Source organism: Propithecus coquereli, unplaced genomic scaffold (assembly GCF_000956105.1).
Source record: "Propithecus coquereli isolate 6110/MARCELLA unplaced genomic scaffold, Pcoq_1.0 Scaffold171, whole genome shotgun sequence".
NCBI lineage: Eukaryota > Metazoa > Chordata > Mammalia > Primates > Indriidae > Propithecus > Propithecus coquereli.
In genome coordinates this window covers 7,160,217-7,173,293 of record NW_012141747.1, presented here as the reverse complement: position 1 = coordinate 7,173,293, position 13,077 = coordinate 7,160,217, and the positions used below count along the sequence as shown (strand labels likewise).

General features: G+C 48.4%; 1 protein-coding gene across 1 annotated transcript in view; it reads right to left on the bottom strand.

Annotated features, from left to right (window-relative positions):
• ACOXL (acyl-CoA oxidase-like) overlaps nt 1-13,077 on the bottom strand; it is a 329,721-nt gene that overhangs the window by 277,566 nt on the left and 39,078 nt on the right. Inside the window, exons 4-7 of the mRNA XM_012641917.1 lie at nt 5,824-5,910; nt 5,368-5,466; nt 1,127-1,241; nt 735-821 (exon numbers count right to left, since the gene is read on the bottom strand). Coding sequence (XP_012497371.1) covers nt 735-821; nt 1,127-1,241; nt 5,368-5,466; nt 5,824-5,910 — 388 coding nt within the window. The remainder of the gene's footprint in view (nt 1-734; nt 822-1,126; nt 1,242-5,367; nt 5,467-5,823; nt 5,911-13,077) is intronic.

The following is a 13,077-nucleotide window of genomic DNA, read 5'->3' as shown; positions in this document are numbered from 1 at the left end:
TATTTGGAGACAGAGTCTTTACAGAGGTAATCAAGTTAAAATGAGGTCATTAGCTTGGGCCCTAATCTAAATCACCGGTGTCCTTGTAAGACAGGGGAATTGGGAGACAGACACATATGCAAGGAGAACACCAGGTCAACGTGAGGTGGCCATTTACAAGCCACAGAGAGAGTCCTGAGGCAAATCCTTCCCTCACCACCTTTGGGAGGAACCAACCCTACGATACTTTGATCTTGGACTTCCAGCCTCCAGAACTGTGAGACAATAAACTTTTGTTGTTGAAGCCACCCAGTTAGTGGTATGGCAGCCCTAGAAAACCAATGCACTGAGTCAACCCTTAGCACTCACGAAGGGCCTCACAAGCACAGACCGCAGGCTGGCAGCCAAGGGGCACCGAGGACAGGGCTGCAGCTGCTCTGTGAGAGTCCAAAAGGCTGAGAAGGAGCGAGAAGACAGAACAGCATTCAGGGCAAAATTGTCTCATTACTAGGAAACTTGAGAAGCTGGGAGAAAATGAGACCAATGCACATTCACAAATGGCAACCTGCAACATCCTTCTAACAGGTCCACATAAAGACTCTGAATGGGGCTGCAAAGTCAGAGTCTTCTCTAGGGGAAGTCGTCTCTGCCTGCACTGTCCCAGTGAGGTGAGTTAGGTCAGACTCCCCCTGGGTGGGGCGGGAGCAGGTGGGAGGTGTGAATGAGCCCAGGAGAGGGCTCATCTAGAGACCCACCTTCTTTGTACATCATATCAATAGCTGTCACTCCTGGGTACAAGTTTCCGTTTTCATCCCGGACAGGAACGATGAAACAGTGTGGCCCTGAGGAAGGCATAAAGATCACTAGTGAGCTGTCCTTTCTATAGACAGGAATGAAGCTTTCTTCATTTCCTGGAACGGAATAAAATTATTTTGATCCCCAAATTCATTCAGTTCCACCACCATGCACTGCACATAATAGTGTGTGATGTCAAAATGTAATAATAAATTTTAACAACATGTATATTTAGGAGATAAAGTTAGTACTGAATTTTCTATAAGATAAAAACAGCTCTGCATAGTGGGTTTCCACTGGAAAATAGTACCAGTAAAGAGAGTTATTCTGGCTGTCTGTGTCGGTGACAAACCTTGAGATCTTCCATTTATGATGAGCTGGGCAAAGACGGCCGCGTAATTCCCGTGCATGGCGTTTCCGATATACATCTTCTCGGCATTCTCGCACGGCGTGTCGATGACAAACTCCTGCACAGAAACAGCAGAGCAACAGAGTGTTTCTGTTCCTATGGCTCATTTCAACTGCTTGGCTCAAGGCAACGAACACTGTGAAAATAGATCCACACGGTGCAGGATGCCATTTTCAGGTGATTTCACAGCAAAGAGGAGACAAACGAAAGGTCATGTGGCTCCACCTGCTGAAGCCAGCCCTGCTGCGCGCTGTCACCTCAGTGCACGTGTCACCTCCACCTCAACTCTGAAAATGAGTGGAGACTAAAGTGATTTTTCAAGGAAAAATCCAATCAGGGAAATAAGTTGCCAATTTTCAATTGTTTAAAGGTGCTTGTTCACTCCTTCCTGGTCTCTCTTCTTTAGAAAGGCTGATGTGTGTGCTGTTCGGCTGCACCTGCCTGGCTTTAATGTGTGGAGTCTTTCTTCAATTACCAACTTCTTTCTCTCTGACTATTTCACACCGAGGTTTTGACTTTTAAATAATCCAACAGCAAAGTCACTAAAAGCCCTGGTGGTACCTACTCAGCTCTCCACACACCCCTCGCCCCCAAACCCCCCACCTGCAAGGATCTCAAGGAAAGATGGAACATCCAATGGTCTCGGCCCCTAGAGGGATTGTTCCAGGGTCCACATTTGTGTGCTTCATTTCGTCTGCTAGTGTTTACGACTCCCGGGCAAGTCACTTGGTTCCTCGGGGCCTCTGCCATTTCCCAGGCCCTGAACATCCCTGCCTCCATGACACGGGTCTGTTGAAACAGCAACCAAGAAATCAGAGGCCAAAACTGGATGCCTGGATGCAGCAAGACTAATAGGCCACCGTGACCTCTTCCCACCATTGCTTAGAGTATCAGCCCAAACAATTTCGGTTTTTATAAAAAGAAATCAGTCATTTAAGCCTTCGGATGATTGCTTCAGAACCTGCCTCTCCATTTTCCTGATCAATGAATGTAATAATTAAAGGTTTCCCCAAAAGGTTCACATGTCCAAGCTCTTAAAACAAAAGCACTTGTAAATGAGTCTCCATCATAGGAGGGGAAAATCTCGGAATGTGCCATGCAGCTTGTCTCTGAATCTGTCCAAGGATTCCAGCTCAAAACAGTCTGAAACTAACACTGGTCACAAAGAAGCAGGAAGAACATGCAGGGTTTTTGTTTTCAGTCTCTGTTCAAAACTCCATCTTCTATTTCCTACTCTCTGGAAGCCAATACCAGGGTCACAGTGGAAACGCTCTCCTTCACTTCTTGGTCCTCCCCAGTCTTACTCGACACCGGGGTTACCTTTAAACCTCTTGCCAAGGAGGGACTGACCACACTGCCAGCTCTGAATACAGGGTACCCGGGACAACTCAGGGAGCCCAGGGGAAATGGCAGAGTTGAACTGCAAATTTAATTGGAGTTGACACTATTGAAGATGTGGCTGAACTAAACCAACAAGCTATTGATCTCACAAAGATTATCTCAGATTTCAGACTATAAAGCATATAGACAATACTTTCCCTCTGGCCAAAATATACAGTCTCGAAGCCTAAGAAAACATTCTTTGACATATGTTTGCACAAAGAAACTTTTAACATGTGCAAGGGCTTTTCAGAAACATAAATAGACAAGCTGAGTCTTTTTAAGAGAAGTCTTTCTGGAGGCCGCCCTTGTCTTATCGGGCCAGCCAGGACTTCTCAAGGAAAGCAGTTATTTGAGGTTGGGTACAGTAAAAAACAACAACAACACAACCCATGTGGGTGGGAAATGCTTACACCTGGGGGTGGGGGGGTGGGGAGCAGGAAGGGACGTGGCTGAGGGAACGCCGGCCTGGCAGAAAAGATCTGGTGGGATAGGGAGGCGCAGGAAGCCACCCGTCCCCCCATAAACATCTGCTACACCCTGGGAAAGGAGGTTTGTCACTTCTGGCAAAATGCTTTATTTGGAAAGTTTGCATCAGCCAAAACCCTGGAGTTAAAGCTGGCTCTAAATAACGCACACCATGTGTGTCGGTTACTAGAATAATCACTTGTTGGAGGTCAGCAAAATGGTCAGTGTTGTTAAGTGCTAGAAAAGATGACTTTAGCCAGAGAGCTTCTAACCTCATTTATTTTTGCTATTTAGCATAAAGGGTAATAATAAAACTCTCTCTTACCTCCTAACTATCCATAACACTACCCGATCCACTCCCCCCAAAATAAATATAAAACAACCAACCCGCAGGAATGAATAACCAAAAGAAATGTAAGAGATTCAAACAGTCCTTGAGGGAGCGAACCCTCATTTAATATGCTCTAACCATTTAAAAGGGAAATGAAGGGGAAACGCAGAACCCACTGAAGGGAGAAGCCCATCCCCTGCTATGTCAATTCTCGGCGGCGTGAGTTTATGATGGGCTTGTTCTCACTCCCACCCCCAGCGGGGCAGAATGCTCACCAGAGGCTCCCATCATTACGATTTCAACTTTGCAACTCCCCCGTCAGCCCGTGGCAGCTGCTGAGGCACACCAGGTAGCTAAATCATTTATGCTGTTTGGGGAGAATGGGACCAACACAGGAAATTATTTTTGTGGGGAAAAAAAATAATTGTAAGAAGAAACAAATAAATAAGAATTGCAGGTGGTTTTTTTCCACCCGTCAAATGACAGCAAGGTGACCTCAATATCATGGCTTGCGGAGAGAAAAAATCAGCCAACCAAAATCCAAAAGATGCTAGGCCAGCACGCCCACCAGCAGGAAAGCCAGGCTGCTAAGTAAAAAACAACCACCATCAAACACAGACTCGCTTATTAACTGGGTAACCAGAGTCCGTTTCTTAGCCTCTGTGAGCCTCAGTTTCCCCATCTGTAAAGTAGGGACAATAATACCTTTCTACAAGATTATGGAACATTTGACAAAATGTTTGTGAGTACAGGGCTTAGCCTAGTGCCCAGTGTATCTGTGCTCGGTTAACGGGAAAGGCTTACCGTCACGTTTATGGGATTGTTGTGGGAGGAAAGACGGACACTACACACAGGGAGTTTGACACAGGGCATGGCGCATAGAAAGAAACAGCAGTGCTTATTCTTGTTCCTACTATGACCTTGGACATCACTGACTGCTACAGAGAACTGACACCAGGACAAGAGGGAAAGCAGAGCATCCTCTAATACAACCCTCCCCTGACTCTGCATTCTGAACTCTGACCACCTCCAACTAGCATTCGAGAGACAGGAAAGCCTACTGACAAAAACCCAGACTCTAAAGGGCAAGCTCAGGGAAAACGAACAGACCGAGCAGCTGCTTGGCCACGCAGCGCCCGCCCACACTCAGCACATGCTGACACGCACAAGTTTACAAAGCCTCGTTTCTAGAAAGAACTTAAAAATGTCTTTATCCCTTTGTTGTTCTTAGAAATACCCAGCATCAGGCAAGAAACTATAAAGGGGAGTGACATAAGTGAATAGTTGCTTTCTTTGTTCAGGAGGGCCTGGGAGTTGAAGTACGGTGTTGACGGTGACAGGGAAGAGTGTTCACAGCGCAGGTTGTGACCCATCGTGAAAAGAGAGATCAGTTCCTAGAGACTTGACCAATATTCTGTTAATCAGTAAGAAGGGAAGGAAAAGGAAGAAAAACAAAGAGAAGAAAAAGAAAGAGAAGGGAAGAGAAAAAAAGGAATGGAAAGGAAAAAATATCAGAATAGGAAAAATGAAAAAGTAAGATTGGTGACGCTCTTATTTCAGTTGTCATGTAAAAGGTCAATGCAGGTCACCATCGGAACCCTGCACGATACAGTACAGAGGACGTGGCTCCCGACAAGGAAGCCCCAGCCCTGACAGTGCCCTCCCACTACTAAAGGAGTGCCTTCCACTCCTTTACCTGCTTCTATCAGGAAGGACAACAAAATGGCTTCAGTATTGTTCTCATGGAGTTATGACAAGGGATTAGATCAATGAGCACACGTACAGTGCTCAGAGCACATCACAGGCGCTATGTATCTGCCGGCTGGCGCTGGACGCATGAAGACTGAGCACACATCTGTCTCGACTAAAACACCTAGACACTTGCTCTGCATCTGAGCTCCTGGGGCCAGAGAGCACACGCAGAGGGCATGACGCTGAAGAAGGACAGCCTGGCCCTGTGGGTTCCCCACTGCCCTGAACGGTGGATGGATGGACAGATCCTCACCTGTGCAGAGAGGTCAAAGGTGGCTTCGGTCTGGATCCCTCTCACGTTGCTCCCGTGGCCCCTCTCGGTCATCGCAAACATCCCCGAGTATTTCTGCTCCTGGAGTTCACCAGATGTGAGAAGGTATTAGCCAGTCAGATGGGTGCTCTAACCGCAGACCTCTCAGCCAGTTAAGAATGGTGGTGAGAGAGGGACGGGTGATTTGGAGATAATTATAAAAAATTCAGTCTGATGACAAGCTCATGGGAGCTTAACAATAAGACAGACTCAATGCAATATGAAAACAATAGTCTTGGAATTCTCATTATGAATGAGACTTTTGCTGACACAAATTCTCTGTTTTCTTTTTCTTCAAGCAGACACACACGCACACACACACACACACACAGAGCACTCTAACTGCTAAGGATGTTTAAGGCTCTCTGAAGAAGGCATCTATAGAGGAACGTGCCATACCTGGAGTGGCTGAAACCATTTAGTAACATGTCTGGGGCTTCCGAGATTCCTGACAGCACCACCAAATAGCCAATAAATTATTCCACACTGGAAACAAGGACAGCACAAACCATCATTAGCAACAGCCAACAATGACAATTAAATCCACTGGCCAAACTCCAGTCGAGGAGCATCTATTTGGCCCCCTGAGCTTTACCTAAGTCCCTCCAGTGGCAAGTTTCCTCCTCATTCCCCTCCACCGCCTGGAGAGCTCCCCTTCCTCTCTGCAGACAAGGCGCACGGGTCACTCCCTCGGAGAGGCTACCCAGCTCCTCAGAAAGTCAGTCCTCCACCCTCAGGGCTGCCCAGTTCACCCCATCAAATGACTGCTGTGACACTCATTCTGCCTTGTGTCCCGGGATCTAGCTGAGGGCCTGGTATGTAGCGGACCGGCAGCAAGGCATGTGTGCCGTGATCCCAGATGCTGGGATCTGCGAGGGGCGTCCTGCCCTGAGGAGCAGCCAGCCAGCAAGAAGGAGAAGGGGCAATGCCGCAGAGCGAACAGCACTCAGCCTCGGAGGAGGCAGCCCAGGACCCGGTCCAACTTCAGCTCCCCGCTGGCTGTGGGATCCTGGACAAACGGCACAGCAGCCTCGGCTTCCCCATCTGACAAGTGGAGTGAATGACGTGTGCACCCATGTACTGACCCACACACACACGCTCGTCAGTGCTCACAGCAACCCTGTGAAGGAAACACCATCGCCCCCACTGAACAGCTGAGGGTGCTGGGTCCAGAGAGGGAAAGTGCCTCAGCCGAGGCCACACCCTCAGAAAGTGCCAAGGGCTGGGGCTCCAACCCAAGCTGCCAACACCTAGCGGTGCCCCATAAGGTTGCCATGAGGATCCACTGAGGGTCAACTGCCAAGCACGCCACCTAGTCTTCTGTAGACCCTGGACAAGTGCTGCTGACAGGGAGGAGGAGGAGGAAGAGGAGGAAGGGTGGCTTGAGCAGGACCATTTGGAAGGGGCAGGGTGACTGACTGCAGAGACAAGGGAACTCGAGTGCAGGGGCCTGCCGTGTCTGCAGGTCAGCATTCACTCCGCTCCTGACCACACGGCCCCAGTTTTCCTCCTCCCTGGATCCCTCCTCCCCTAGAGTCGGTCTAAGTAGTTTGTGGGTGATTTCGACCCCACCCCCAGCTTTAGGAGGAGTCCGGGGCCCAGGACTGGCTGATCTGTGTGATGTCATCCCCCTGGCCATGGGGATGGCTCCAGGGACGGACCGGTGAGCTGGGCGGGTCCAAAGAGGCGGCTGGGACGCAGGGGTGAGCTACTGCAGAAGAGAAGGGCTCCTTTCGATGCAGTGGAACACGGAGGAATGGAGGCCTCTGCTGCCGGCAGCCACGTGGCCATGAGCTGGTGAATGAGGCCAATGCACGGGGCCAGGGGGCGGGAAAGTGGCAGAGCCTCAGGATGAGAGAGACGGGTCTCGCACACCCACCCCTGAAGCCTGCCACATCCCGGACCCCTAGAGCCAGTAAGTGCCGTTTTTGCTTAGGCAAGGTTGGACTGGATTGCTGTCCTGGGGTCACTGCATCTGGAGGAGCCCGCTGTCCCCCACACGTACAATCAACCTGGGGCTAACTTCGTGAAACGGCACTTGATCCGCTCCAACAGCGCTGACCAGCCAAAACGCTCTGACGTCAGCACAGACCGACTTCACTAATCACATCTGACATATGAAGTGCTTTTCATTTGTAGAATTATAAAGTATCCTGGGAAGATGTTTCGTGCCCCGATGACTCAGCCCGCTTCTCCACAGAATTACTGCGGGCACTGCAAACTGCATTACTAATTCCAACATGGGAAATGGAAGCAATCCAACTAGCACATGCTTTTTCCCTAAACCATCTTGGAAGTCAAGTGAAAAAAAAATATTTTTCTAACAGTAAAACAAGTTGGATTCTCCACCCCTAAATCTCTTTGGCGGGTGGTTAATGCATTCTTGACAATATATTCCTTTTCTAGGTTTTAAATCCTTTCCTCCTCTTTAGGAAGGGGGTAAAACCTACAGTGCTTGATCCACATTTTGAAAGCCGCTGTTCACTAAATGTATTAGTAGGAGCCCTGGGCTGTGGCTGTGAACCTGTAGGTTTGCAGAAAACTGCAAAAGTTAACAGAGGTGGTATCTGGGTGCCCCCAACCGACATAGGTCAAATGTGGGGTTCTTCTCCCACAAAAGCCACACTTGCTGAGTGACAGGTAATCCAACAAAGCTGGGCCAAGTGCAAGAAAAGCTCCCGGAGGCTCTAAGCAGATGACTCCCTGGCCTGACACGCTTTCAGCAGGTGCTTCCTGGGAGGGGCGAGGACCCCAGCCCAGCTGGCAGGAGGGAGGCAGGCAGGGGAGAGAAGTAGAGGGACTCTGGATAGATTCTGGGAAAGAGCCAATGGGGTGGATTTGGGAGGAGAAGGAAAGAGAGGACCTCAGCAGACACCTGGGTCTGTGGCCTGAGTCGCCAGGTGGTAGGGTGGCTTGGAGGGGAGCTGGGAGGAGTCAGGAGGAGGGACGGGCGCATGAAGACAGAGATGCTGAGCCCGACAGGAGATGGGCACCAACCCCTGCTGACGGAGCAGTGCAAAGTGTCCTCCAAGAGGGCACTGTGTCCACTGCTACTATGACTGCCCGGCGTTCTGAACGGGACACAGAGAGATCCATTTGCTTCAAGAGAGCCTGGGAAATGCAATGGCAAGGACATAAAAAGGAGCAGGGGAAATCTACTGAAAACTCTAACTTCAAACACACGCCCACCTTGTCTTGCTTGTCTGGGAAAGCCCCCCCTCCTTTCTCACTCCTCTGGAGAAGAAAAGGCAAAGCTACAACATCGGGTGTGCAAAGTAATGACCACAACTCGCCCAGCAAGGGCTGGCAGCAGCCTCCAGGGGCCCTGGTTGGAGATACCTAAGGGCTGGGGGTTGCAGCCAGGACAGGCCACAGGGGCCAAAGGACGGAGCCCTGGCAGGGCCTCTTAGCTTTCAGATGATGACTAGAAGGAGACACCCCAAAGTGGGAGGGAAATCTGATCGGCTAGACCTAGGAAGGTAGGTTGGTTTCACCTCCATCCACCAATGGAGCTACTAGCTAGAAGGCTCTTAGGAGAGGCCCCTGCCCGTGTCCCAGCGGGTTACAGTCCCTACCACCCACTGACCTCCTGCTACATGCCAGGATTGGCAGGGGCTCCTCGTTACGAATTTAAGTCTGCACACAGCCTACAAATGGGCATTAGCAATGCCATCTTTACAGAAGAGAAAACTAAGGTACAGATGTACAAAGAGATGTGCCAGAACCGTGACTGGGAAGTCCTAGAGCTAGAATGTGAGCCCACATCGTTCTGACTGTGTCCCTGCCACAATGGACCAGTGAGGTCTGTCCTGCTTGCAGGAAGTCTGCCAGTGCCACGGCTTCAATAGAGCAGGCCCTTCTACACAACAGCCCAACAGAGGGTCTCCTAAAGAAGGTTTGAGTATACTCAGAATCTTTTCATTCCAAGAGAAAATGGGATACAATGAGGCACTGGAAGTGGTTTTTGAGACAATGGTGACCTCAGAAATGGACTCAGAATTGTGTCCCCTCTAAAATTCATATGTTGAAGCCCTAATGCCCAACATGATGGTATTTGGAGATGGGGTCTTTGGGAGGTAATTAGGGTTAGATGAGTTTATAAGGGTGTGGCCCTCATGATGAGATTAGCACCCTTTTAAGATGAGGCAGAGAGACCAGCACCTCTGCACAATGTGAGCACATAGCAAGAAGGCAGCCATCTGCAAGCCAGGAAAAGAGCCCTCACCAGAACCTGACCATGCCGACACTCTGATCTCAGACTTCCCAGCCTCCAGAAATGTGGGAAAATAAACTTCTGTTGTTTAAGCCTCCCAGTCTGTGGTATTTTGTTATAGCAACCCAAGCAGGCTAAGACAGACGGTAAGATGATTCAAATGAAGAAAAAGAGAGCAGCTGCAGGGAAAGAGAAAAGGAAGCACATTGTGGTTTTTTCAGCCTTATAGTCCTTCCAGATTACATCCTCCTTTTTGGCAGAAGACCTGAGCTTGCTCCCAAGCTAGAGTGGGGATTCAAAGCCCCAGGAAAGAGAATCTTTTTCGCTGGCACCTCTCTGGTGTGCCCACCCCTGCCACTGTGATGTGTGCTCAGAACCAGCCCCCAGCCCTGCCAGTGCTTGGCTGTGTGAGTCAAATGTGTTTGTCCAAAGCACTCGGGGAAATGCAAAGCCCCTGGATAAACACACCCCTGGTGGGAGAGAGAAAAGGGGACTGGACCTGCGGCACAGTTGATTTTGACACATTGATGCTGACGTCCCCTCCTCGGGTTGACAGCCAGCTCCTGCGAAAGGCAGGGACCACCAGCTGCTCTTGGGCTAGCAGTGGGATCTGGGGACCCCCTGACCAACTGAGCATTCACAGGAACTGTTCCCAGCACACCACATGCCCTCCTGGACATCTCCCTCCACCACCAACAGAAAAGACATCCACAGCCCTCCCAGCCAGACTCAGGGGCACAGGTGCCTCTAACTGCCTAGGATTTCCAAGCTCAGGAAAAAAAATCTCCCACAAAGACTGATGAGTGGGAAAGCAAACAGAGTTAATAGTAATTTTTAATTGGTATTTTTACTGGGGTAAAATACATATAGCATAAAGTCTGCCATTTCAGCCATTTTTAAGGGTATAGTCCAGTGACATTAAATACAGTCACAATGTTGTGTGACCATCACCACTATTTCTAAAAATTTTCATCATCCCAAATAGAAATTCTATACCCATTAAGCAATAACTTCCAATTCTTCCCTCCCCCTAGCCTCCAATAGTCTCTAATCTACCTTCTGTCTCTATGAATTTGCTTATTCTAGATATTTAATATAAGGGGACTCATATAATATTCGTCCTTTTGTGTCTGGTTTATTTTACTTAGCGTAATGTTTTCAAGGTCCATCCACATTGTAGCATGAGTCAGACTTCATTCCTTTTCAAAGCTGAATAGTATTCCACTGTGTGTATATACCACATTTTGTTTATCCACTCATCTGTCCACGGACACTTGGTTTGTTTCCACCGTTTAGCTCTTGTGCATAATGCTGCAATGAACATTGGCGTACAAGTATCTGCTCGAGCTCCCACTTTTAGTTCTTTGGGGTATATGCCTAGTTAGTGGAATGCTAGGTCATAATGGTAATTCTATTTTTAACCTTCTGGGAAACTGTCATATTGTTTCGGTTCTATGTGTTTATTTAATACTCACATATTGACACCTGCTATTTACCAAGAATATAGGAGTGATAATTTTCAAGGAGTTGTCCTCTAGTGGTGCTAAGAGACATAAAGTAATCACCTGAATAAAAATATAGATTCAAAATGGAAACATGAAATGACAGGAAACTATAAGGAACAAGGACAGATGACAATGAGTAGATGGGATTTAAATTGCAAGATTAGGAGGGGCTTCCTTGAGGGAAGGACACTTCTGCTGGGATCCGAAGAAACAATAGGTGTCAGCCAGGTGACACCGGGAAAAGATCAGTCTAGAGTGGGTGGCAAGAGTGGTTCAAAAGTGGGCAAAAGGAACCAGAAGGAGGCCTAGGGAGCAGAGGAAAGAGGAACAGCATCTGGAGAGGTGATCAGGGCCACACCCTGCAAGGACCTATGGGCCACATCAAGGATTGGAGGGTTTTTCTAAAGCATAATGAGAAGGAAAGAGTTTTAAGCAGGAGAGTGACATGATCAGAGGAACATTGTAAACATTTCTTTAAATCTATTCCAGCTTCCTTCTAGAATACTCAGGAGTAAAACCTTTTCAAAAAAAATTACGTGAAATATTAAACAAAACAGAAGGGTACAATGAACTCAAGGATGAGCAGTTCATGGTCCACTGTGCTTCACCTCCCCCAACCCCCACACATTTTCCCTTCCTACACCCTGGGTCATCCTGATGTCCATCCCAGACATCACACCACGTCTTCCCTAAATATTTCCTACACATCTGAAAAGATAAAGACTCTTTTTAAAAACATAACTGTAAAAGCATTATCCCACCTAAAAATATAATAACCATTCTCTAATATCGTCAAAGGTCCAATGTTCAGATCTCCCCAGCTGACATATAATTTTTCTTTACAAACAGTTTGTTGTTTGAGTCAGGATCTAAATAAGAAACACACATTGCAATTGGTTGAAATGCTTCCTAGGTCTGCTTTAAACCACAGGTTGCCCCTCCCTCATCCATTCAAACATTCCCTGTGCAGCTCCGTGCACTAGCCTCAGTGTAAGACCCTGGAGACCCCAGGAGAAGGCTCCCTGCTCAGAGCCCTGCCACATCCTTGCAGATGTCCCCATGGTGACAACGCACGGAAGCTTGCCAAAGGGAAGGCAGGTGGGGGCAAGAACAATATAGTAAAAGCACAAATTGGGGGTCATAAGTCTGGACCAGGATCCTCCAGCATTTCTAAGAGGGGCTCTATTTGTTGCATCTCAGCTGACTGTTCTTCTCCCTAAAAGCCACAGACAGCCCATCCAGGAGGGAAGAGGCCCTGCCTGGCTGAAATCTCAGGGAGGCCAGTCTTCCTGGAAGGACCTGATGGTGGATGCCCTCACCACAGGATGGCATGCACAAATTTCTTTCTCTTTAAGTCCTGCCCATAGAAAACATCTACACCAAACAGAAATAACCGCCATCTTGGACTCACTCTCAGTGACTCAGCTTCCTGTCTGATCATTCTGTCTTCACGTTCTAGTTGTAATTTCTCCCCTTTGGGGACATTAGGACCAAGTGTTAGAATATGAGGAATTATTTGAGACCCAGTGGTGGCCAGGGAGGGAAAGGAGGGCATATGCAGGGCCACAGGAATGGCTGTCTACTGGGAGGCTTAGGGCACCAGGAGGGGCTGCAGCAGTCATGCCCACCTGATCTCTTCCACTCACTATTCTTGGGGAGCTTGGACGTGTGAAGCAAGACCACGATGAGATGTCATTTTACACCCATTTGATTGGCAAAAATAGAGACGTCTAAGAATTCCAAGTGTAGGTGAGGATGTGGATTCACAGGGTCTGAGTACATGCTGTTGGTGGGAATGTAAATTGAAGTAATAACTTTGGAGGACAGACTGACACCACCCTTTAAAGTTAAGCATTCATTTATCCTATAACTAGCAATTCCATTCCTAGTTGAACACCTAAGGGAAGCTTTTACCCATGTTCAACACCAGACATG